General features: G+C 50.3%; 1 protein-coding gene across 3 annotated transcripts in view; it reads right to left on the bottom strand.

The window, feature by feature from the left end:
- The window catches only part of Loxl2 (lysyl oxidase like 2), an 89786-nt gene that overhangs the window by 18960 nt on the left and 43815 nt on the right, over nt 1–27011 (bottom strand). For 2 of the 3 annotated variants that reach the window (XM_037208423.1, XM_028883178.2), the window contains 3 exons: nt 13572–13783; nt 8629–8851; nt 4956–5160 (listed from right to left, as the gene is read on the bottom strand). In XM_037208423.1, coding sequence (XP_037064318.1) covers nt 4956–5160; nt 8629–8851; nt 13572–13783 — 640 coding nt within the window. The remainder of the gene's footprint in view (nt 1–4955; nt 5161–8628; nt 8852–13571; nt 13784–27011) is intronic. The other variant, XM_028883180.2, reaches the window with a different exon arrangement.

The following is a 27011-nucleotide window of genomic DNA, read 5'->3' on the forward strand; positions in this document are numbered from 1 at the left end:
GCATTTAGGAGTCTGAAAGTTGTAACTATGGCTGTACCTGTAAAGTCCCTGCAGGAAACAGGTAGCCTATACAAACTAGGAGGTCTGAGTTAGAAGGGGTGGGGGAGCATTTTAAAATACAGTCAAGGATGGGATGTTGGGAGTGTACATCACAGGGTATGTGAGAACTCAGGGCTAATAATACTGGGGCTTGGACACACCCCCATGAGTGAGAGAAGAGCCAATAACTCACTTAGGAGAGGAGAAGACCCCTGAAAACGGCTGTTACCCTCCGTGGAGGGACTCCCCTCTGGTTGCCTCCAGTTCTCACCAGTATCCCGTGTGGGCCAAACCCAACTGTGCCTTGAGTCGCTAGGCATCATGGGTGAGTGTGGAGAGTAAACCCGGAAGGGCAGATGGGAGACATGCTGCAGGCGACATGGAGATGGTGCTAGGAAGCTTGTTTCTCTGGGGCTGGGATAATGTGAGCCTCAGACTGGAGAAAAAGGGTCCTCAGGCCCTTCTGCCCATGCCTGGCAATCTCTGTCTTAAGGATGGTGAACTTCTTGAAGAGTCATCTGGCTTTGCCTCTCTTCTCCAGCTGTTTCTCCACAGCCCCCACCCCCTACACACACACCAGGAAATGGCACCTCCTAGCACCCATGGCACTGTTGGAACCCCATGATCACCTCTGGGTTTCCTCCAACCCGGAAAACCCATCCTCCATCCCAGACAACACACCCATCACATTCTGCTCACTCGTTTCCCCAAATCTGGATGCTTGGTTCCTGTCCCCCATTTCCCAAACCATAATAATTTCTTCTCCCGTGGACAATGACCAAATGACTTTTGGCCTCCCTCTCTGCCCTATTCCAGTATCTTCCCCCACATAAAACCCCATGGGGGTTTTAAATTCATGTTTAATGCCTCCAGTGGCTTCTCAATGCCCTTAGGGAGCGGTGTCCATGATCCAATGGCACCAGATGGTCTTGGGAACCTTGCACTATATGGCCTCCCACTTATGTTCCAGCTTGGCCTACACCTCCCACCTCAGTCGCACGTACACGAACCTTAGGCTCCTCCCACCTCAGCCACAGAGCTCTTAGGCTCCTCCCACCTCAGCCACAGAGCTCTTAGGCTCCTCCCACCTCAGCCACAGGAATCATAGGCTCCTCCCAGATAAGCCACAGGGATCTGGATTCTGTCACAGAGATAAGAGCTCCTTCCTCTGCCTGGCCCACTCTCCCTCTCTCAGCCCACCCACAGACATCCATCCATCCTTCCTTTCCCTGGAGAAGCAAGCCTCTCTGGTCCTCACTTCACCCCTGTCTGGGTTGCATCCAGTCCTGTAGTACACCGCCTTGAGCACTCTGCTTTAACTGCTTCCCCGAAGTCTTTCCCGCTGGAGGGCAGGGACTCCATGTTTCCCTTTGGAATATTCCCAGCCAGTGCTGGGAAAGGCAGGAAACCCCCCACAGTGTCCACAATGTCCACACAGATGCAACTGACATTACTGAGCACCTGTGACCTATCAGCCTCAATGCCATGGCTTATGGACTCAGGAGGCAGAGTCTGCCCTGGAAAGTTCCCAGGGCCCGAGCAAGGCAGGAGTCACATGGAGGCTTATGACGTAGGGAGTCAGAAATAAAGCTGGAGATGGCCGCAGGTTCTTACAGCCTAGGAGGGTCTTTGGCCCTATTAGGGGAGCAGAGTGTCTAGAGACAGTCACCATCTAGCTGTCCTGAGGCCCAAAATACTGACTTCTAGGAGGAAAGTGCTAAGTTTCTGCTTCCTTAGAAATTTACAAATGAGTACGTTTCCAATTTCTTGGAATTTTATACATTAGTAAAAATACTTCAGGAAAAACTGCTGGAAGATTTACAAGGATTCAAAGTACAAAGGCTCAGACAAAATACTGAGGGAGCCATAGGACTAGGGCTTCTGTTATAAATTTGAGGGTGATGACGGAGAGGTGACCTCAGTGGATATTCACCATGTATTGGATGATCCCAAACATCCGTCCTAATTCACGTCACCTCACAACAACCCACGGTTGCATGTGCGGCAGGCCGGCCACGTGTACTTCTTGCTGTGGACAAAAGGCCATTGCAGCCACTTCTCTGACACTGCCCCGCCCAATACCCAGGCGCCGGGCCACTCAAAACACAGCCAGGGCGAGTATACGGGCTGTAAGCATAGACTACGCGAAGAATGTCGAAGCTGTGTTATGAAAATGCAAGCAATCTTGCTAACAGCCCTTCTGCCAACTACACGTTAAAATCATAATATTCTGCATATACTGGGTGGAACAAAATAGATTGTTAGAGTTCACTTCATCCTCAGTTCTTTTTCATGTGGCTACTAGAAAATTCAAAATTACCTATGTGGCTATGTTTCTGCTGGAAAGCATTGGTCTGCAGAGTTGGAGTGTTTTACCAAGCGTCTGTTTAGTTGGCCATACCTGTTTGACTGGAATATGCCCCCCGCTTCCTGGGGTGCCTCCCTCCCTGGACATCTCTGGAGCAGTACCTGCTGGGCACAGACTCTAAGGACAGGAGCTAAGACACACAGGCCTCTTCCTTCACACTTGGTTCAGTTGTCAGGGAAAGTGCATGTGTCGGCAGCCAGCTGGGACTTTTTTTTTGGGGGGGGGGGAGTGAAGTACAGAGAGAAGAGTCTGCCTTAACCTGAACATCCATCCTGGTGACACTGGAGCCAGACAGAGCCCCACACACCACCTTGTTTTACAGTGAAGAATCTCAGGACCAGCAGGTTCTTCAAGGTCACAGACAAATAAGTAGCCAGGCCAGGGTGAGGACTCAGCCTCTGCCCTTTCACTACCCATGGGTTTGGGTGTGGTTTCTTGTTCCATTGGCTAGAGCCAGGACTGAGGAGCTGACCCTATCTGCTCTGGGGCATGTCTATGAATGTGGTACTTTTCCTCTCCTGACTGCTAACGTCATCTCCCCAACGTGGCAGAAGGCAGATACATCTTCCATAGTGCCTTGAAGGCCAACATCAAAGGCACCCAAGGCCTCTTCTTCCTAGAATTCCTCAGGCACTTGTAAACTTTTGGCCGCTCTGGGCGGTGAAAAAAATTAGGTCATATGGCAGTCACTCATTACACATGGAATGTCCATGTCATCGAGTGCTTGTTTATGCCTCAGGATGAGTGACTGTGGTCCTGTGGACCTCAGGAAAGCACAGACCATGTTGATCACCCGGCAGAGTGGACTGTGGAAACACCGAGGAGCCTGACTTCTTCACTGGGACCTAAGGAGAATGGGTTGTTGTGTGGCAGAGCAGAGACTTCCAGGCAACACAATATGCTGCTGCGGCGTCTGCCCCAAACCACCTACCCTTTAGTACGCCCTTGGAACATTTGCACAAGAAAGGATCAAATGTCATCAAGACTAGTCAAGGAGGGAGGTAGCCTCAAAAAAGGAAGTGCAAATCTTAAGAGGAAACTTGAGCCTCAGAATGTCCGTCAACTATTAGGGTCCCCGAGCCCCAAATTCCTCATATGATGGACCAGAGAAGCTCAGTTCCTCTCCAGCAGGGCAGGTCTATGACCCTAAGACTTTCCTCAGTTCATTCCCAGGGGAGCTGGGGGCATGGCACACTGCAGGACAGTCAAGCAGATGAACTCGAGTGGATGAGCTGCACTGTCAGGATATGAGAGTTCTGCGTTCTTTAACTGAGCTGGAGATGAAGTTCAACCAGCAGAGAGAGCCACTGATGCAGTGTTCAGGACCTGGGTGAGTGGGGGCTATTTCTTCTTTCAGGCTGCAACCAGTGACCTCACCAGACTCCTTTCCACGGGATGATGGCTCCATTTGCAAGAGTGTGGGTTTCCTCTCACAGCCTAGGGCAGTGGTCCTCAACCTTCCTGATGCTGCAACCCTTTAATACAGTTCCTCGTGTGGTGGTGCCATCCTCAAGTCATACAATTATTTCATTGCTACTTCATAACTGTGATTTTGCTACTGTTAATGAATCATAATATAAATGTCTGATATGCAGGATATCTGATATGTGACCCCCCAGAGGGACCATGACACACAAGTTGAGAACCATTGCCTAGGACATCCCACCGCTGTCTGTAGCCCAAGACCTATTCTCACGGCCATAGCAGCCTCTCTATGTACTGGTCAGTGCTGAACAGAGTCCCAGAAAAGACCAAAACTTTCTCCCCTCGAACACAGTTCTGCACAGAAGAGCTGAGCATTCAGAAGGCTGCTTGGTCTTGGGGAAGTCTCCTGACGGACCAGGACTTTCAAGGCTGAGTGATTTTCATGGACTCACTCAGGAGAGGTTGTGATCTGTTCTGTGATCGAGGAGACAGCACCGTTCCCAGAGTTTCCCTAGGAAATGCCTCCCGTACCTCTGTTCTCGACACATACCAACGATTTGCTCGGGACACTTGATGAAAAGCAGCCTCCTTCTCATGACTGTCTCCTGACGTCAGAGAGGGCGGCCATGGCTCCTTTCTCTGCTGTCAGGAGCCCAATATTGGTAAGGCTGCACCAGGGTGGAAATGCAAGGTGACGGTTGGCTGGTTCTTTTGGGTGCAGGTGCACTTGGTGGATTCTGGGGTCCTTCCTATTGGAAGGACCTGGGATTCTGGCTTTCCCACTGGAGCAGCTGAGAGTATGGAGCAGGGAGTTGGAGGCTTGGGCTTGTGTGTCCTCTAGTTGCTGTTTTATCATCTCTCTTTGCCATCCATGCTTTCTCTAGGTGGCAGTTCCAAATCCATCAGACGGGGATTTGGTGAAATCTAAGGATCTGCCTCGGGGGCGGGGAGGGTGGTGGTGGGGAGGGGTATTCCAGGATTCCCTAATGGGTGGGCTGCTGTGAGGAGGGAGCAGAGTAAGTTGGCCTTGAGGGGGATCCTGGCCCCCCAGCGGGGTCTAGGTTCCTAGGGCCATATTGTCCCTCGAAGAGAGACTCACACCTTCGGCTCCTCCGTTCCTTACCTTGCCCCAGCCTGGAGCCTGTGACGGCCTCCTTAGCAGTCCCGAAGCCCAGCTCTCGGCAGACCACACTGGCAGATACCAGGTCCCACTTGTCATCGCAGACGGTCCCCCATTCTCCATTCTTGAGCACCTCCACTCGGCCCTCCCCGACCTGGGCTCCACCTCTCAGCCGCACCAGGGGTTGCTGGAGAGACACATGGTCCTGCTGAGTGCAGAAGTGACACACATCCTTGGAGTTGTCACTGCCCCACTCCCTTTGGTCCCCCGTCACCGCCATGGCCCTGCCACATCCCCATAGCTCAGAGTCTGAAAGTGCTCAACCTTCTGAGGGTCGGGTGGCAAAAGTTTCCTGTGTAGCTTCTCTGTCCTGGACCACTAGGAAGGCCAGCCAAGACCCGCAACCAGCTCATCACCCCTTCCCAGGCTTGGCTCCTAGATTCCACCATCAGCCGCATCCTTCTACCCCCAGCTCTGAAGCCTCTCAGCGTTTAGAGCTACAGAGAGAAGCTTCTACCATCCAAGTCCACAGATTCCAAGTGAATCTTTGTTTTCCGTTGCTTGTAATAGAGCTTTACGGTCTAGCCCTGCAGGGAGACTCCTTGGCGGGAAGCCTAATGCAAGCAGTAATCCTGCTCCTAAGAAGGGAGTCAAGAGGGAGGCCACAGGAAGTGGCAAGACAGAGTGAAAACATGGGGGGGGGGCTTATCGGGACATCACTGGGAAGCTGCAAGGGATAGGGTCTTCCTAGTTAAGACTAACCGCCATCCAAGTCCAGAAGATGCAGCCTGTCCAGACACTGAGAGGGCAGAGAGGGTGGAGATGGTCTTTAAATGCCCCTTATCTTACCCACCGTCTGGAAGCCTCAGCCCGCTTCTGGAACTTCTGGAATTACACAGGAGTCAGCCCCATTCCCTGCCAGTTCACGAAGCCTGAGGATTATGTCTTAAAGGGTAGGAGTTGGCTTCACCTGTCTACACGGGCTGCTTTGCCTCAGCTTTTATGCATGTGTACAAAGCTGTGTTTGCATGCTTTGTGTGTGTGTGTGTGTGTGTGTGTGTGTGTGTGTGTGTGTGTGTAAGTCTGCAAGGCTCTGAGTCACTGCTGATGCTCATTGGAGGGCTGTGAAGCCACTGTAGCCAGACCAGACCGGACCAGAGACCCTTTTCTACTGTGACTTATGCAGTCCTCAGCCTGTGCCTTCGTTCAGGCCACGCACTACTGATGGACGGGAAGAGGCAGGCTTGCCTGAAGTGGTATGCTTTAAGCATTCAAGCCCTCTGCCACTTTGAGGAACAAGGCACCAAGTTCGAGCCCCTCTCTCTCTGCTCTCCGGTCACCTCTCGCTTCCCCACAATGACACCTCGGGGCTAGCCTAGCTGTGACACCACCCACATTCACAGATTCCCCCAAGGGCTGCTGAGTCTGGCACACTAGTGGGAAAAGCAGAAGAGGGTGGGTGAACGCAAAGCGCTCAGTGGTTTCCGAAGCTTCCGTTCTTACTTTAGAGAGCAGAGCAGTGAGCACAGTAAAGTCACCGGTTACAGCCTCTGCTTTCAGCAGAAACGTGGCCTCCTTCCCAGGCTCGTGAGTGGGATGCAGGGGCCCCTCACGCTCACGTGGAGCCGCCATCCTGACCACAGCTGCATGGAGATAGACTATAAGATAGCCTGGCCACAGACCCTGGCTGTGGCCAGGTAGTGATCCAGCGGGCCATGGAGCGGAGACAGAAACCAAGGAAACTATGAGGTCAGCCTCCCACTTCGTTCACTGGTTTGGTATGAACCTGACTCCTTTGCTTTACACAGCACAGCCAAGACTTCCAAAACAGTAGGCTCCGGATGACGGGGCGGGGGGGGGGGGGGCACAGGGAGGAGGCAGGATGAGGCCCGCAGAACAAAGGACAGGGGAGTGAGGTTTCAGTTTGGGGCCCAGAAATAGCACTGAGCAGCTGTACCCGTGACACAGGGCTCCAGGTGTCTGACAAAGAAGTCACATCTCTGCACTTCCAAGGCACTTTGAGGGGACTGCGAAGGCCAGGCTTATTGTTTCCCAGAGAGGCCAGTAAATTAGGAGGTCCCTCTAAATAATCCCCACAGACTGGGCTGGGCTCCCAGCATGCATTTCGCTCCTCTCACTTACTCCTAGGACTTTCATTCAAACACCCCCAGCACCCCGGCAGGGTTATCACCACTTCCTTCCCTCTGATTTCCCATCTATGTGGGGCACCGCAGAAGTAGGTGAGGAAAAGCATGGGCGGAAGGAAGAGAAGGGAATGGAGACTTAGTGCTCCGGGAGGCATTTCTACTGTTCACCAAGTCCTCCCCTATCCCCCCCCCCCAGGCTTCTTCCTCCCCAACTCCTTTCCCTTGGGTGAACTCACTCTGCCAACCTGATATCTACTGAGGTTTTAAATGGCCCGCGGACTCAGCCCATGATGGAGGCATTATCAGGCCTGGGACTCAACATCTGATCTATTGTATATCTTCCCTCTTTTCATGTGCTGTCCCCACCCAGTGGCCCTGTATTAGCAGTTTCCAGAATACACACACACACACACACACACACACACACACAGGAGGGGAGAGAGGGAGGGAGAGAGAGAGAGGAGAGAACAGGACTGTTGGGTGGAGACCATAATATATATATATATATATATATATATATAGTGGTGGGAAGACAGACTAGAGACCCTTTCTTTTCCAGAGGGTCAGTCTGCCCTGTTTGGTCATTCACCTGTTCTGGGGAATCAGTCAGTTGAAATGGAGGGTCTAGTCCATGTGGGACGATCCCTCCACCCCAAGCCCAGTTCCTCTCACAGTGGTTCTCAACCTTCCTAATGTTGCAACTGGTTACCATAGCTCCTCTCCCGGGCAGTGGTGGCGCACATCTTTAATCCCAGCACTCGGGAGTCAGAGGCAGGCGGATCTCTGTGAGTCTGAGGCCAGCCTGATCTACGAAATGAATTCCAGGATAGCCAAGGCTACCCAGAGAAACCCTGTCTCAACAAACAAACAAACAAACAAAAATAACAACAAAAAATATAGTTCCTCATGTTGTGGTGACCCCCAACCATAAAATTATTTTGTTGCTACTTCATAACTATAATTTTGCTATGGTTATGGACTGTAATGTAAATATCTGATATGCAGGATATCCGATATGATCTTTGGAGTTCGCAACCCACAGTTGAGAACCACTGCTCTATACAAACGGATGACTGATTCCTATCATCATATAATGTGGCCAGTGGATGGATGACTTGGGAGTGATAATGTCAGGCTTTCTAACCAGTGAAAGCTTCTGGCAGTTAGCCTTTCTTTTGTGAAATTAACCAAAACAGGTTAGAAACAACACAGCTGATGTTATATGCCTTGGAGAGCTGCATCCTACCTCCTATAACTACAGAGTCCCGTATGCTTTTTCCTTCAGGAATTTAGTAGGAGCGTAAGGTCCCTGGCTGGCTACTCCATATCACTTGCTCATGCTGGGCTAATGAACAGAGTACAGGAGTCTGTGCTGGCCAACAATGGGATGCTTTCCTTGTGTGAAGAGCCACAGATAGGGCTCTGACGTCAACGGAGGCAGCAACAATGGTGGTCTCAGCTGGGGCCAGCTCTCTCCTGTTCCCTTTCTAATCATGACCCCGGCCAGTGGCCAAGTGCCCAATCCTTACCTCTGGCTTGTAGGCTTTCCGGAACCGCGAGGGCCCATCAGGAGTGAAGATCTGGCTAGGCACACAACTGACCACAGCTGGCTGACCGTTCTCGCAGGTGGCATTCTTCACAAGGTCCCTGGACACGGGAGGGCCCAGCTTGCAGCTGGAGATGTGAGCTTCTGTCCCCGTGCAGTTCATAGAAAATTTCCAGTAGCGCAGCTTCCTCTTCAAGGCAAAGGTTCTGCAGGGAAGGGAAGAGCTGGGCAACCAGGGCATCCCAGCAGCCACCTGCCCCCTCCTTTTGTAACTCGTAGATCCAGTTCCCAGAACCTAGTCTCCAATCTGCTGGATGCACCACCACTCCGGGCTCCATTTTTCTTTTTAACAGTTAGAGGATCCTAGTTTATAAAAAGCCCTTTCTTTAAAGAAACAGCCAACTAATAAGATAACTAAGCCAGTCCCATGAAAATAGCATCATCCCATTCAGGGACAGAGCTCTTACAACCTAACCACCTCTTGAAGGCACCACTTCTTAATACTGTTAACGACATCGCAACTTGTAGTAGAGGCGGGTAGTCAAGACACAGCCTTACTGTGATGGTGGGTGAAGGTTAGGGGCTGGGGCTGCTGGAGGAAGAACTATGCCCCGGGTGAGGCAACGGCCCATGGCCAGAGCTCTGGTGCCAGGAGAAAGACCCACCTCCTAGAGCAAAGACATCTTCCAGGTCTGGCCACCGGAACCCACAGCTAAATCTACATTTGCATATTTCCTGGCTTGGGCTCCACTTTTCCTTTTACAACATTGTTGTGGGAAAGTTCAAGATTCAGATGGGAATTTCTGTCTCCTTAGTTTTGGTTAAAACTGTGACAGAATCGGTGGCTCTCTCAACGCAGCTGAGTATTCAGATGAATCCGAAGGGTTTGCAGCCAGGAGTTACCACAACATCGAGGCAGTTAAATGAACAAACGCTTGCAAAGCCCTTAACACCATGCACAGATCACGGGGAGATTTTGTTTGAAATGAATAAAAATTGGAGTCGTGGTGTGGCTTGAATGTGAAGTGTCCCCCCACCCAAGGCTGGCATATTTAAACATTTGGATCCCTGCGGGTGGCACTGTTTGGAGAGGCTGTGAAATTTTGAGGAGGTGGGGGCCTTGCCGGAGGAAGTGGGTCTCTGCGGGATGGACAGAGTTATAAGCTGGACTCTCTTCTCTGCTTTCTCTGCTCCTGATCCACAGGGGTGTGAGGAGCCCCAGCTGCACACATCTGTCACCATGAACTCCACATGCTTCCCCCACCACGACAGACTGTAACCACACAAAATGTCAGCAAAAAAAAAAAAAATTCTTCCTTGAGTTGCATCAGTTAGGAATTTTGTCACAGTGACAAGGGAAGTTAACTGGAGGACAGAGAGATGGCTCAGTGGCTAAGAACGTGTACAGCCTTTGTAGAGGACCCAAGTTTGGTTCCTAGCACTTCACCTGTAACTCCAGCTCTAGGGGGAAATCTGAGGTCCCTACACACGCACACGCACGCACGCACGCACGCACGCACGCACGCACGCGCGCGCACGCACACACACACACACAAATAACTTTAAAAGAAAGAAAGTAAGAAAATGGCTAAAGGAGAAAAAAAAAAAGCAACAAAGGCAAGGACCCATCGGCTTAAGCACTGGCTGCTTTTCCAGAGGACCCAGGTTCAATTCCCATCATCCACATGGCAGCTCACAGCTGTCTGTAACTCCAGTTCCAGGAGATCTGACACCCTCACACAGACATCCATACAGGCAAAACACCAATGCACATAAAATAAAAATAAATGCAATCTTTAAATTACACTTGAGGTGGGGGGATCCTTGCTGATGTGATGAGGACCATTTGATGGAAGATTAGGCTATGGAAAAATAGTGGGGTTTAAAGAGGGTATGTGAGGGGGGGTACTGGAGAGATAGCTCAGTGGTTAAGAGCACTGGCAGCTCTTCCAGAGGACCTGGGTTCAACTCCCAGAGCCCACATGGCAGCTCACAACTGTCACTCCAGTTTCAGGGGCTCTGATGCCAATACACATAAAATAAAAAATTAAAAATTAAAAAAAAAAAAAAAAGAGGGTATGCGGGGAAGACACTCGTCCTCTGAAGCTGACCAGCTTTAGAACCTGTGTACTTGATTCTACTTGGCAGGGCTCAGTGAGATGTTTGAGGGACCCAACAGCACAGCTGTCCTCTACCCTGGTAGAGGAGCCTATCTGGGCAGGCGACCCCGGGAGGGACAGATGTGAAGCCTTGTCCTTACTGGTCCAGCTTCCTCAGAAACATCTGCTTTGTCTTGAGGTGAATTGGGCATGTGGAGACAGAGGAAGAACAAATTCTTTAGATGTCTTATTGTCTCCCCTTTACCAAAATTTGTGTCTTGGAACAATTCGAGTGTAGCTGTGGGTACAAACACTCCAATATCTAAACACAGACTTGATCGGGATGTGTGCTCACCACAGTGACATCATACGGTAGAGATGTCCATGAGGGGGCTGTTAAGAATTCCAGAGCAGCTACCCCCTCCCCACTTCCTGCAAGGCCCCTTGCTCTGAGAAACCTCACCTCCCTTCCACCCATGGGCAGAAAATACACCCAGGGGAACATGAGCCGTTTCAGGTCAGAGTACACTGTAACCCACCGCCGGCTTGGGAAATTCCGTCTGTTTCCAGCTGTGAACACCACCCTCCCTTCCCCAGCCCACAGGGCTGCCTCAGACCCGCTCCAGGCTTCCCCCAGACAGCTCAGCTTCTGTCTTACATCAGCTCTCTGGAATGCACCGCCCACCAGGACCCTCCCTCCGCAGGCCTCCAGCAGCCAGAGCACCACCCCACCCCACCCCCAGCCATCCTCCTTTACTCTCCCCGCCAGCCCTAGAGAAGCGGAGACGAGGTGAGGGGGAAGCAGGGCCGCCCCCAGGCCTGGACATGAGAGGGATGACTAAGGTTGGGGACGGCCTTCTGCCAAGATGGAGGTCAGCAGGGCTGGAGCCGCTCAAGAGCTGGAGTCACTCTAGAAGCATGGAGTCCCAGTGGCTCTCCCCAGCTAACTAAGGGAAAGAAAGCTAGGTTTTGTGAGAGTCGGCCAGGGGCTCAGTGTGTCTGTTCTAACTACACCTTCTAACCCTGGAGGAATCATCCAAGGAAAGGACTGAGGTTTATTGGGTCCACACGAGAAGAACTTTAGTTAATACTCCACCATAACCCTTCTTGGACTAGTGAGTCGCACATACACTATACTCCTGGGTAGCTCAGATTATTCCTTCCTCCCTGACACACAGCCATCCAGGTAAAGGGTCCCTTTGGAGAGGGCTGGGAGAAAAGTAGAACAAGGTTTTGGCCAGGTCCTTCCTCGGGGCGTGCGGGGGGGGGGGGGGGGACGGGGACACATACTTCCCTTTTGCTCTGGAGTTCTGGGTCTGTAAACTGACCCAAGTCTTAGAATTGATTAAGAGAGTGTGATAGCCCATTGCTATTATTCGGGTTAGACCTCTCACCTGACCTAAGGCTTATCTGTTGGGACAACCAGGGAAGAGTTTAGTCAACCTCTGGTCTCTCCTCCGAGAGCATCATAAATAACTGAAAGACTCTGAAGCTTTTGAGTAACCATAATCAATCAGCTGAGTAACTCTGAACCTGTGAGTACCCACCAGCTCAGCAGCCCAGCAGTTAGCAAGGGGAGCCAGGGGAGCCGGCTCCAGGGTAACAATGGAGAGCTTCTGAGAAGGAAGGGCCTTGGGTGATGACTTAGCCATGAGAATGTGTAAGGCAACAGGTCCACTAGGGGCCTCAGATTAACAGGGAGACAGCTGCAGACAGACCAGGACAACTTTGACCACATTTTTTTCCGAGTCTCAGGCCTGCACAGGACCCATTTGTAAAAAGTTTGAAGAGAGACAGGCAAAAAGGCTACTAGGAGCTATTGATCCAGGGACCAGGCTTATCTGTGTAGTCATCTCTGATCAGGACCCACAGAGAACCATGCCTAGGCCATCCCCGTTCCAGCCCCACTGAACTAGTACCAATCCCAGAAGGTAAAAGGTGCTTGGAGAAGACTGGGTGAGAAGTTGGATGGGGAAACTGTCCCTGGAGCCTATCTTAGCTGTCCTGTAGGCTCTGTCAGTGGGTGACTCAACAAACTAAGGAATGGTCAGTGGCCTTGAGGCCCAGAACCTAATTCTCCGCTCTCTTCCACTCTAGCTCTTGCTAACTCAGTCCCAGCAATGCTATCAAGGCTCAAAAGCATTCCTTCCTCTTTGATGTACACATGGAAAAGTTTCTGTACCCTCCCATCTTTTTGGGGGCAAAGTGGAAGAGGTTCTGGTTCCAGCAACTTCAGTTGGCTGTCTCACACATACGCAGAGCTCTGGAGGCAGAAGCCAAAGCAGAGACCTTCGGAGGAATTGCTTACTTTCCATGGCCTGCTTCCTTATAAAACTCAAGACCATCTTCCCAGAGCTGGTACTGCCCACAGTGGGCGTGGCCTTTCCACATCAATCATTAAGCAAGAAAATGCTTCAGACATGCCCTGATGGGAGTCTGACAGAGATGGGGCAAGGAAGATGGGGGACCTGGTAAGAGCTAGTCTAAAAGGAAGACTCTAGTAATCTCCCCCAAGGCAAGACCACCCTGAGCCATATCACCCGCCAACCACTTCTTAAGTCAACGCTATCCTTGCCCAACCTGTGTATGGCCCTTCCACAGCCTATAAGTTCCCCAGTGGCTGCTGGGACTGATGGTAGGGGTTCCCTGGGCTGGGGCGCTTTGTGCTTTACTGGGTCAGCCTTTCTATGTGCTATGCTCGGTCCATCGTCTAGCTTGCTTCCCACAGGAGTGTGAGTTACTCAAAAGCAAGGCTAAGCTGGCAGTGAAATAGCCGGGCACTTGACTCCACCCGGAAACCCCGCCCCCGCTGGCCCTGCCCGCTCACTTGTAGGCTTTGGGGTTGTAGGTCTTCTCGGCAGGGAAGCCAAACATGCCACAGACCACGTGGGAATTCTTGGCCGTCCAGTGCTTGTCACAGATCTGTTTCCAGGTCTTGCCCTCCTTCACCTCCACATAGCCCTCCGTCACAGGCTTGCGATGGCGGAAGGCAGAAAGGATGGGCCGGATCCGGATGTCTTCCACCTGTATGTTTAGGCTCTGTGAAGAAAGGAGATGTGGAAGGACAGGGGTTGTGATAGGAGTCTGGCTGTGGACAGGTGCCAAATGGCAATTGCTTCCTCAGGGACCACAGGCTGAGTTCTGGGGCCCTGCCTCCCTCCAAGCTCTGCAGAGAGCCCCCAAGCACTCCCAATGGGCACATGGCACTGTTACCAACTGCTGTACATTGGGAGGCGGTGTGACAACAGGCACCAAGGGTGACTTGGAATGCTCAGAGAAGTCTGGAGGGGCCCCTCCAAACTTACCCTTTTCCTACAAAGCAAAAACAAAAACAAAAACAAAAATGTGGCAAGCCACAGGCAGTAGATTCTTCCTGCATCTCAAAATAATCTGGACTTTTACATTTTACTCCAAAGTGTGTGCAAACATACCAACGCATATGTATATGTGTGTAAGACGGAGTTTCATGCCGGTGAGTCCCATGTGTGCTGGAAAGACTGAGTTTCACACCCATGAGCTCCCGGCCTCTTCAAGCTACTGACGTCACCTTGCACACTACCTCACATCATCCCTCCTGTTAAAACCCCAGAGGCCCTGCTTGCAGGAGAAGAAGCAAAGCCACCCAGTGTTGAGCATGTCACGTGCCGGGGAGCCTCAAACCTGGGGGACTGCGAGCTAAATAGGGCTGGGGGCGATTATTTGGCCGTGACAAGGCAAGATTCCGAATGTCTTAGGAAGCCACCTTCTAATCTTTCTGGGTCAGTGGGAGGTTTGGGTTTGGGTTGAGAGGGACTCTCACTGGCAGGACTCTGCTGAAAAAATGAGGCGGCTGGAGCAGAGAGTGGGAGGAGGTGCCTACTCCTGGATATTCTCCTGTTTCCCCATACTCCACTGGAACACCTTTGTGTGAAGAAGTGAGGCCTGCAGAGACCAAATGAGAGAAATGACCAGAGGGCCGGGTCCCCAGAGTCACACTGACCCTTTTCATGCTTCTCCAAGGCATAGCCCGTCCAGAACCTCTCACTTCCTGCCCCCCTCCCTGTCCCACTGGAGACAGTACCGAATCTTGCAACAGTCCCTAAAGAAGCCTCTGCCTCCATCCATCTGCCACAGGACTGGCCACAGGGAGTCTGTGCTGATCTGTGCTTGATCCTCAGCTGGCTCCTTTTCGTCTCTAACACACAGATGTCTTAGTTAGAGACGTCCGAGATCTTTCCTGGCTGATTCCAGGTATCCCTCCCTCCCTAATTGATGTCCCCAGCTCCAAATTGACCCTCAGATGCTGCGAAGCACAGCATATAATAGCAACAGCTGTGAACAGTGGTTAGCAGCGAGGAACTCTATGCCAGGCCCTTTCCATGTAGTCTCTTACCTAGTCCTTAAGCACAATAATGTGGTTTATTGCTACTGTCTACATTTTACAGATGAAAAGGCTAGTAATTCGACTTTCTTCCTCAGACCACCCCGAGGTGCCCTGTGAGACACACCCTGAGCAAGGCCAGGGAGGGAGAGGCGGGGCTGGTGAGCGCCAAGCTGGAAGGAAGACTCCGGTGACCCAGGAGCCCTGCCTGTCCAGCCAGGATGCAAATGAATCAGAGATTGAACAGAGTCATTATTTGGGTGCCCAGGGATTAACGTCTTCTGCCACAGGCTTCAGAGTCCAAAGCCAGGACCTACTCCACAGGTCCTGCGAGGCAGTGGAAAGTATGTGGCCGGGAATAATGACACTTGGCCCTAGTTCCCTCCACGCAGAGCGGAAGGAAAGCTGCCTGGGCAGGATTATGTTTTCCAGAATGGATCCTTTACAGCCCTCATCGGCCCACAGGACCCGTGCCACCTAGACACATGGGCAGCGATGAGCCAAGAAGTGGCCCGAGGTCTCATCCAAGCCCACAGGCCAGCCCCCTCCTGCCTCTTCCCACAGCAGGAGGCCCCTGGCATCCAGTGTGGATACATCATGCCCAGAAGGAAAGTTACGGCTGCTCCACTCCTCCACGGCAGGCACAGCTGACGTAATTCCATTCACCGACCTCCCGTTGGCTGTCAGCAAGTCACACAAGCTTATGGACAGGAGCTGTGACCTCTAGCATGGTACTTATAGAAGAGGCCTTATGCCCGAGAAGGGACCTGCACAGGGCACAAGCCCACAAACTGCCATATCTGTCCAGACATTTGTCTCCGTTCTTTCCTTGATGTAGGACAGGATACGGCCCGTTGGCAGACCTGTGGGCATCAGGATAGGGCTAGCCTGGGGCTAGGTTTGGCTATCGCTGTCTTCAGTTCTCTCCCAGTCCAGCCAGTTTCTGTGAGATGCATGCACATATGCATAATGGTATATGTGTACATGTGTGTGGTACGCGTATCTCTGTGCACCTATGCCTCTGTGAATTTGAATCTGTCTTATGTATCTGGGAGCCAGTACTGTGTCTATGTATGTGTGTACAAGACGTGTATATGGTGGCAAGGCTGTGTGTGTCATGTGGGTCTTTGTTCACTTATGTGCACGGTGGTATATGATGGTCTCTGTGTGTCTTTGTATGTGTGGAATGTGTACCTGAGGGATGGAGAGGGGGGAAACGGATTCAATCCCTACAACACTTAAGGAAAGAAAGCAATCAGAATGGACTTTGCACTCGTTCTCCTGAGGCAGAACACCTGTCTTTACCTGTGGAAGCAAGTCCTTCTTCTGGGAGGCACTAGGGTGGTTTGAATGAGAATGACCTCACAGGCTCCTAGGTTTGAATACTTGGTCCTCACTTGGTGGAACCATCTGGGAAGGATTAGGAGGTGTGGCCTCCATGGCGGAGGTGTGTCAGGGGGGGCAGGCTTTGAGGTTTCCAAAGACTCCTGCCCTTCCCATTGCACCTCCTACTTGTGGGTCAAGATGGGAGCTCTCAGCTGTTCCTGCTGCCACGCCTTTACTCCACCATCATGGACTCTGACCCTCTGGAACCATAAGCCTGGGTCAGCACTGTCTTTTATAAGTAACTAAGATAGGCACCATCCATTTCATTCACTCATTCATTCATTCACTCCACAAAATACAGTCTGCTTTTCCAGGGTGGTGCCAGACTTCTCTGTTCCCTGTTTCTTCTTTGATGACAACCGGAGTCGAAGGCCATGGCTAGTCAAGTGTCGGCCGGCGGCACTCGAGGCTCTGTGAACAGACCCTTACATCTACTGCCTTCTCCAACTACCATACCGCCGACAAGATGACTAACAGTACACCTCTGTTTATTGGTTAAAAACACGAGAAAACTCCGTGAGGCTGAGCAACTTGTTCAAGTTCACAGATTTATTAATAAGCAGGTCACACTGAAAATGGAACTGTCTCTAAGCCAGGTCCCAGGCTTAGTGACCACTGTCTCCTGAGGGGGCCTCTGTTTTCACGCCCCTAAGTGACTCTAATGCTGGGGATCCCCGACCCTGACTTCTGGGTGGCCCCCCCAGGGCTGCCTGGCACAGTGCATATTAGAAGTTCAAGACAGTCCCCAGAAGGACTGTGAGTCAGAGGACAGTGGACGTGAGGGGTGAGCTGCTCTTGTCCTCAGGCCAGGAGGAAGTGGCAGGCAAGCTTTGGTGGCACGTACTCAGGGCTCATGTGAGTTCAGCAGCACTCCAGGTCCTGGGAGACATGCCTGCATGCACGGCCTCTCTCCTACTTCACTGCTGTGGAATCCCTCCATAACCACAAGTGCTTGGATTTTCTTTTTCCCAGAACTTGGGCTACCAAAGAGGTTTGTTTGAAATACCAAAGTGGACAGATTTTTTTTTTAAAGTATAGATTTCTTAAAATTTTGTTGCATTTAATTGTGTGTGTGTGTGTGTTGAGAACATGTACGTGACTGTGAACGGCACAGCATGCATGCCACAGCCCATGTGTAGAGGAGAGAGGATAGCCTTAAGGACTGAACTCAGGTCATCAGGCTTGAGGCAAGCACCTTTACTACGGAGTCACCTCGATGATCCAATTTTGTAGATTAAAATGAAGCCCAGGGACCCAGAAGCCTGTCAAGCGCCTAGAATGTCTTGAATTCTAACTAATATTTTACCTGAAGGTTGGTCCTCTTGCCAAAAACAATAGTGTCCCAGGGCTCCAGTGAGCTCTCCTTCCAGGGTCTTGCAGAACCCCCCCTGCCCTGTCCCACACAGAACTAATCTCCTACCCTTCAGGGAGGCTCCATGAGTGACTAACAGGCACTCTCAGGAGAGGAAACCAAGATATAATGAGGTCAGGAGCCCGCCATGCTATATAGCTGCTGGGCTGCTGGAACACAAGGAAAGGGATGCCCAGGCTTATGCCTCAATGCCATTTAGCAGGCACAGCATCTGCTGGTGACTTGTAAATCATGGAAATGTGGCAGTCTGGGATCCCTGCCGATGAGGAGTCATGTATTTTGAAAGGCTAGTTAGAGATTGCCTCAGGGTATGATGCAAGGAGAGGCACACAGCTTGCAGACAGATCCTTTCTGGAGTGACTAGAAATTCTGCACGAGCAAATGGCCTCTCTCAAGGCATCAGAACCAGGCAGACCTTAGCCAGCTGCCTTACCTCTTCCTTCTATTTTAGAAGCCATAATTTAAGCTCTTACTGGAAGTCACCGTTGGGCTGCAGATGGAGTGGAGGAAATGTTATTACACCAGCTTCCTCCTGGCACGTACCATTGGTTGGTAAAGCTGGATCACTCGGTCTGTCCTCCACTGCTAATGAGTTTCTGCATCGTGCTTGGAAGGCCCACAGCATGCCTCATTTGACTATTCCTTTTGAAGCGGGCAGTCACATTCAGACTCATCTCCCCGACCTTTCTCAACACCTTATACCACACAACCCAGAAGCCCACAACTCTTCCCTATACAGACAGAGCCATCAAGTGAGTCCCACCTGCCAGCTTTGCAGACACAGTTCCGTCATCCCTTCTTCTACTCTTCTTCACTCCCACGGCCCATTTGGCCCCAGCCACACCTCTTCTTGTCTACTGATTTCCCATTACACTTCGGTAGCCCAAACAGGTATGCAGGACAACTGTGGATATTCAAACAGGCCATTCAAATTCTACCCCCTCAGACCCCTAGCTGTCTTCTCAGATCTGGTCCAGTCCACAGCCAGTCTCTGGTCCAGTGCATGACCACATTCATTCACAATGACCACAGTGGACTACTCATACCTTCCTGTGTCCCGCCAAGACACTGGCTTCAACCACTCTCTGCCTTTCTCCCCAGCCCATGCTCAGGGTCAGAGAGCCATCCATTGCTTGATTGATTCATACCTACATTTACCACTTCACATGTGTTTATGGAGTAGCACTATGCCCCAGACCCTTCATAAGAACCTGCGAGGCACAAGTCAGCTATCCATGCACGCTGTTTGCTGTCATATGGCTTTTCGTAGAGACAGGTGTTATTACATTCTCCACGGAGCACCCTCTCTACATATCTCTTCAGTGTTTAAGAAAATCTATTTGAATGAGTGTGTACATGTGTCCGTGCATGTGTTGCTGCCAAGTGTGTGAAAGCCAGAGGTTGTTGCCTGGTATCTTCAGACTCCATCTTACTTTTGGGGGACAGAGTCTCTCACTGAACCTGAAACTTGCTGATTTAGCTATAACATCTGGCCAGCAAGATCCAGGGACTCTTTCTGTCTCTACCGCCCAGCATGGAATTATAAACATGGGTTGCCATGTCTTTTTTTTTTTTTTTAATGTGGGTGCTGGGGATCAAGCCTGGGTCTTCACACTTGTGAGGAAAGTCCTTGCTGGCTGAGCCATCTCTCCAGCATGCCTCAAATGTCTCACCCACTTAGTTTTGACTTTCTTTTTACAATTCTTCCCACATCTGTTTCTGATGCCTTCATGTAGTCCTTGGCTTATACTGACCACTCTGTATTGATTTCTCTCTTTCCATGTGATTTTTATCACCCAACTGGATCATAGATGTGCCTCATTCTTTCACAGGTCTGGTAGTAGAGGCCTGTGATCCTAATACTCAGGAGACTGAGGCAGGGCGATTGTAAGTTCAAGGCCTGTTTGGGTTTTAAAGAGAGTTCAAAGCCAGCCTGAGCAACTGACCTTGCCTAAAAAGGAAAATTTTAACAAGGGGAGGAGGAGGAGGAGGAGGAGGAGGAGGAGGAGGAGGGGAGGCTACTGCCGCAGTAGCCAGGCATGTAGTTTAGAGATACAGCACTTGCTTAGCATATATGAGGCCCTCCATAGTAGCAAACAAACAGAAAAACATTTCTTGAATTAGTCAATGGTAGTTTTTTAAAAAATGTAACAAGGGAGTAAGTTAGCTAAGTAAATATGTTGGGCACTAAAACCAAGAAAATCGTTAGACTCTCTTTCGTCTTTGTCTAATGCAAAATAAACAGTCAGGCAGTCCTTGCCCTCTTATCACAACACAACACTTCTTGTGGGGCCTGCAGACAGACACAGAGAACTCCTGCTCCTCTGGTCCCTCATCTCCTCTTCCCTTAAGATCCTACACACAGGGATGGGGAGGTGGTTCAGTAAAGTGCCCCCTGGGAAAGCATAAGGACCCCAGTTTGATTCCCAGAACACGTGTATAAAAGCACATGCTACGAGCCCAGTGTTGAGGAGGTGGAGACAGGGAGAAATGGCCAGACAGCCCAGCCTAACCAGCAAGCCCCACATGAGAGACTCTGTCTCAAAAAACAGGGTGGACAGTGGCTGATGGGGTGCAACATCTGAGGTTGTCCTCTATCCTCCACATGTATGTACACACACCCCTTCATTTCCTTCCCCTCCCCGGATCTGACACACAGTTACCGAGCTGAATTACCCCACAAAATCTGACCCTCAGCACAGGCTTATGTAGATCGGGGAGGTGAGTACTGTCTGTGAATGCTTCTAGACATTTCGCAGTAGAAGAATCTGCCTAGAGTATAATTATCCAATGCTCAGGATCAAAACAGAAATTCAGAGGTTAAGAAGTTGACAGTAACATTAGAGAATGTTACTGAACACTGACTTCTGACTGGGACAGTGGAACAAAGGGGAAGAAGAAAGGTGCTTCCATGGCATCTTTTTTTCTATCTGTCTGTCTTTCTATCCATCTGTCTGTCTGTCTATCTATTTTGAGGCAGGATCTCTCTTGCTATGTGGGTCAGGCTGGTCTTGAACTCACCACCCTGCTTCAGCTCACTGGGGATTATAGGTGTGCACTACCCTGCCCGGCTCCATTTCTGTGATTTCCTTTCTTTCTCTTTGTGCAGTGCTGGGACTTGAACCTAGGGCATCAGACCAGCTAAGCAAATGCTTCACCACCAAGCTACATCTTTAGTCTTCTTTTTAATTCTCATTATGAATCAGGGTGTCACTAAGTTGCCTAGGCCAGCTTTTGACTCACCCTGTAGCCCAAGACGACTTTAAACTTGCAATCCTCCTACCTCGACCTGCCAAGCAGCTGGGATCCAAGGCCTGCACCACCCGGCCCTGCTCATTTCTGTGGTTTCCACTCTTCAGCTCTGCTCTGGACTGCACTGGTGGTGAGGAGGGCGTAGCGGGGACGGTGTGGAGAGCTGAACTCATACTGACGCCACTGGAGGAACAAGCCGGCTGTCTGTCCGGACCGCCTATAAATCAGGAGCTCTGCACCGCCGCTGGAAAACGCTTTCATTTTCCAGCCTGGAAGAATGTGAGCAGGTAACAGAGGCTCCTTTAGAGTCTAGGCCAGCCCTGCTGTGGGCAGGAAGCCGGCGAGACACCTGCTCCAGCCACCAACCCAGCAGCTTCTCCGGCCTTGCCTGGCTTCCGAGGGAGGCCACAGACTCAGCAAGTCCTAGGTCGGGCCAGACTGTACACTACATTATGCCTTGGATTGTACATAGCAATCATCACCATGACAACAAAGAGTCCTGAAACCGTCTTTCTCCACTGCTGGACGGTAAGCTCACCAAGGGCAAGACTATCCATCCATCATTCCCTTTCATCCTGGTGCCCTGCCTAGGGCTCAGTGAAGACATGCACGGAGAATGAATGAGCCGATCCCTCTTACAATAGCCTCATGAGGATGGAGGGTGAGACTCAGAGTTCATTTTCCAGCGTGGCTTTTTGTATCTGAACTCTAGGGCAGGTGGCAGAGCCAGCTTGGACTCCACTAGTCCTGCCATACTCACGGCACTAGACTACCGCCCTACAGGCACGGAGATCAGGGCTACATGCCCAGAGTGGGGATGGCTTTCTCCCACCCAGCTTAGCCCATTCCCAGATGTAAGCTTCCCACCCACCTCCCCCAGTAAGCTCTTCTCCAGACCACCATTCAATGTAGCAATCCAATCCACCATGTTCGAGGGTGGAGCAAACGCTGTTCATGTGTTCATTCCATCTAAAGCAGAGTACCACGCTTGCACACTGGAACAAGCGCAGTGCTATTTATCTGGATGCTATTGCTCCATCACACGGCTCTTTCTAATGGTACCTATGCTCTGCAAAGGGCTACATAGACAACCAGCCAGAACCGACTTTCCAGATTTGCTGGGATCTGTGCAATTTCAAATATTTGGTTCTGTCTGCCACATAAACACTCTTTGCTCTGCAGACACAGTGACCTATTTTCGGTTGAGAAAACAAGGTACCTTAGCTTATTCTCTTGTGTACCTTATGGTGGCCAATAGCCCCGGCTACATAGAGGTTCTCAGTGAACAGAGCATGAACACAGAGGAAGGCCCTATACATCTTCCTAGGCATGCTTCCAGAGTGGTGGGAAAGGAAGGTACCCCAGAGAGCCACATCCCATTCCCCAAAGCTCAGCCAGTCAGAGGATGTCCCGCTCAGCCTTTCTCACTCCTCTCCTAAGAGGAAGGCACTCAGTGTCATTGTCACATTTTCTCTTTCACAGGAGGGGTCATTCAGCTCTCCTGCAGCTAGCTGGGGAGTCTCATTTATATGGAATCCTCCAAACTAAGCCCAGATGGAAACGGACCCTTTTGTAAACCACCCAGCACACTCTGTCCCTCTGCATGGTGCTGGGAAGTGCCCACTGTGCTGGGAGTCTCTCTAGAGCCCTTGCCCTGGGCCTCCAGATGCAGGCAGATAAGGCTGTCACTGGGAGGGAGACTTGGGAAACATCTGGCAGCCACAGTGACTAATAAAAACCTGGATTCTCTGCCCAGTCCCTGTGCTTAAAGGAAACTAGGCTTTTTCAGGCCCTGCCACCCATCTTTCCAGAAGAATGGGAGCCTGTAGAGTGGGGGGATATAAAATGGCCTTCTCCTGGCTCTACAGCATCCCTCTGTTGACCCCCTCAGGATATCCTGGGCTACCTACCGTTTCAGTTACGACACTGAGGCTCAGGGAATCCCTCACAGAATAGGCACCATCCCTGGGGGTTGCTAGTCCATCCTGCTCACTTAGATCCCACCACTCCCAGTTTTATGTGGTGCTGGGGATCGAACCCTGGGCTTTGTGTGTACTAGGCAAGCACTCTACCAGCCGAGCTACATCTCCAACCCCTTATTTGCTTTTTGCAAAAGAGCCCTTAAGAAATGGGTAGACGAGGCAGACTCACACATTTCCTGACCTAAGAGGCCCCAGCAGAAGCCTTGAAGGAGCAAGCATGTGGCCTAGGAATTTGCACCAGCTGCAGGGTTGCTCCGAAGGACATCTGGATTTGTAATCTCTCTTTATCTAATGCTTTTTCCACCCACCACAGACAGGAAACAGAGTGTCCAGGTTTAAGATGCTTTAAGGTCCAGGGAGGTTTTGCTGGCTGCCCTGTTTTCTGGATTTAAAAATATTTGTATTGCACATGTCAGCTTTTTGTTCCTGCAAATGTTTTATTTTAAAAAAAAAATGTTTTAATGACTGACCCAAGATTCATTTGTCTCTATAGTCAGCCACATGGATGTTTTGTAGTGTGTTATCAGGTGATCGGAGAGGAGTCAGCCACTCTAGTTACAGTCCCAAATCTGTCTCCACAAGACTAGAACCCAGGCCTTCAGCTATCAGATCTGACACTGAGGGTCAACAGCAAAAGGAGAAGGCACAGTCTACATTAGAAAGAACAGACACCTGTTCAGTGAGTTTCTGTAGTCAAAAAGTTGTAGAGTCATTCATTGCCCCAGGGAATGTCTAGAGTGCATGCAGAGGTCTAGAAGGCAGCCAGTGCAAGTGAAATTCTACCAGTTGCTCCCGGCTTAATGACTCATGCCTCCAGAATCCTTGAGACAAATGCACTAAGTTGGTGAGTCATTAATAGTGACCAACAATGTATCATCTATCATAAGTATTTGATAGTCTACAAAGATCTCTCACCAAAATCATCTGATTCTTTTCCCCTGCAGAGTGCTTAGAACTACCCTTGTCAATGACGGAGAGGCCACTGCTACCATGGCTACTGACTGTTGTCTAGTGCCCTGGTTGCATTTTTCAGGAGCCTTGGCATCAAACCTGTAGACTCCTGCTTGGCAGAGTCTTTCTTGTGAGGAAGGAGTTATTTTCCCGCCCCTGGAAAGAGATTCAGTGTTGAAGAGTTCCAAAGATGCCTCAAGCAGACAGAGAGGTCTGAGGAAGACAATTAAGTGAGATATTATTAGTCACTTTTCTAACTTAAGAAGTAGGATTGATTTTCTAACCCTAACTGTAACCTTAAACACAAACTCTAACCCTAACCCCTAACCCTAACTCCTAACCCTAACCCAAACCCTAACCCTAACCCTTAAACCCTAACCCAGCGCTAACCCTGAGTTCTTAGGGTGGGGTTAGCAAATCCTAGTTCTAAGAACTAGGCATGCTTCTGCCATTCATTGCTGAGAAGATTTGGTCCAAACTGGTACAGTCTTCTTCCATTCTCTTCTTAGGGATACCCAGAGCACTCTCATGGAGATGCAAGCCCATGGGGGCCATCTGTAAAACTGTGATCCGCCCTGATTTCCAAACAATTGGTGAAGATGCAAAGTCAATACCTAGCTCCAAGGTCAAGGTTGTGAGGGGCAGAGAAGAGGCCAGGAGTGGGCCTGAGAGCACAACACACATACTATTTGGCATCGCATCTCTATACACCTGTGACACACATACTCCTCAGTGATGCCTATTAGGCTGGTAGGTGCCTCTAACATGAGAGGAATGCCTTTCCATAGCTTCTGGGGGACAAGGGAGCTTAGAGTTCGGCCATCACCCAATCCCACTCCCTTCTCCATGTAGGAAGCTAATTGCAATGCTTTTGGCAGAAGGGCATACAGTTTCTGCCTGAACTCCTCCAACAGGAAGAAGCTCACTGCACACACTCAGGCAGACGGGTCTGTGGCGGGACTCTGCCTCGGCTGGAGCCTGCATCCCATTCATCACCTGCCTCTCTGTCTTAGCTTTCTCTAGGAGCTGGAATAAATGATAAACATTTGTCTCCATGGTAGCACTCCAAATATTTGAAAAGAACCAACAGTGCCTCCCCCAGTATCTCTTCTTGACAGAAAAAAAAAAAATCTTCATTCCCTCATAGGATATGGTTTCCAGACTTGTCTCTGTCCCGTGGGCCCTTCCTGTGGGTGACCTAGTTAAGAGATGGACCCAGAACCGAACCAGTGACACAGAAAGTCTATCTGTGCTGCAGTTCACAGTCACCTCGAAAGTAGACAGATAGCACTACTGACTTACAATGAGCTTTTGGTCAGTCAGCATTTGCAGAGATTTAAAAAACAAACAAACAATGCCTTTCATTCACTCCCCCTATGACCGCACTCATGTGCCGGATTTCTTTTCCTTACAGACTTGGATATTGGACTGTATAGTCAAAATCCCTTTGACCCTCAAATATAACACACCTTACATTTTGAGTAGATCACTGTCATATTTGGAACCTATTATTTCAAGCTGAGGCAGTTTTCCTAAATCTTCACTTCATAATTTTATATTCTAGCAGTTCCTCCAAGTTTGATATCTTTCAATATTTTTTTTTTCCAGTCTACATTTTTTGTTCCCAGGCAGATTCCTCAGGCAGGATGCAGAGACAGGAACAGAGGCATGGGGCCCACCACTAGAGACCATTTGCTGTGTTCACACAAAACTAGTCATCAACAGCTCATCTAGGGCATCCTTAGTGTCCAGCAATACCGTCTAACTCTATTTCCACCAAAGCTATGTCTCATTCACCCACCCACAATGACTTAATAGGGGCCATTTCTTTAGCCGAAAGGAATGCTTCCATGACTTCAGCTATTGACAGGAGGCATTTTGGAGAAACTTCCCAGCATCCCACAGGCATCCCGTGTAGGTGGTCTGGGCAGCTCTTGGTCAGACCAGAGCTATGGGTAAGCATGAGCTGTAACCATGAAACCCAGCATGCAGGAATCTTCTCGCAACTCAAGGGCTCTCCTTAGGCATCTTGAATCTAGGGCCAACATGACCTACTTTCAGTGGGTATGGAAGGGAGGTCCCGGGAGACAGCTCATTCACTGAAGGTTCCTGTGTGTCTGTGGCTGGACAAGGAAGCCTCACCCTGGCTCGTGTCACCACACTGGTCTGCCCAAAGGAGGCCTTTCAGGAAAATGTGCAGTTCAAAGCCTGTGCCTGTCATCCAGCCTTTCACAACAGATGTCTACTCTGCAGCCCTCTGGGAGGCTGTAACTTCACCAGGACCGGTGCACTTGGCTTTGGCATGATGCTCCAGCTTTCCTCATGACACACACTTGGTCTCTGCGGCAACTAAGGATGCTATTTCCTCTCTGGTGGGAGTCCTCAGATCATGGTGGATACAATTTCCCCCCAACAAACGTCAAAGCTGAGCACTATGTTGCTCCTCATCTTCGACTCTCAGCACTTCCAGAAAAAGAAAGTTCTTCCCAGCATTTTTTTTCCCAGATTGTCTAAGTCTATTCCCTTTCACTGGGGTTCTGCTTTGGATGTAACATGTTTATGGCTGGGATCAATCTCGGTAGAATGGCTAACACACTGAAGCCCTGGGGTTGGCTTTCCAGCACCATATAAACCCAGTATAGTAGCGCATGCCTGGGACCCTAACACCAGGAGATGGAGGTAGGAGAATGAGAAACTGGAGGTCATCATTCTTGGCTACATATCGAGTTTTACATCAATTCGGAATACCTGAGATCCTGCTCCCACCCCAGTTAAGTTAAATAAATAAATACATGAATAAACTATGTCACAGCTTAACTCCCCTTCATATGCTAAACACTGTAACTAGCACACAGTAGGAGGTCAATGAACATTTGCCTGTGGAAATGCTGCTCACAGAGTCCCTTTTCCAGGATTGTTTATTATTATTATTATTGTTATTATGTTGTTGTTGCTATTTTACTA

The sequence above is a fragment of the Peromyscus leucopus genome, chromosome 9 (assembly GCF_004664715.2).
Source record: "Peromyscus leucopus breed LL Stock chromosome 9, UCI_PerLeu_2.1, whole genome shotgun sequence".
In the NCBI taxonomy this organism is placed as follows: Eukaryota; Metazoa; Chordata; class Mammalia; order Rodentia; family Cricetidae; genus Peromyscus; species Peromyscus leucopus.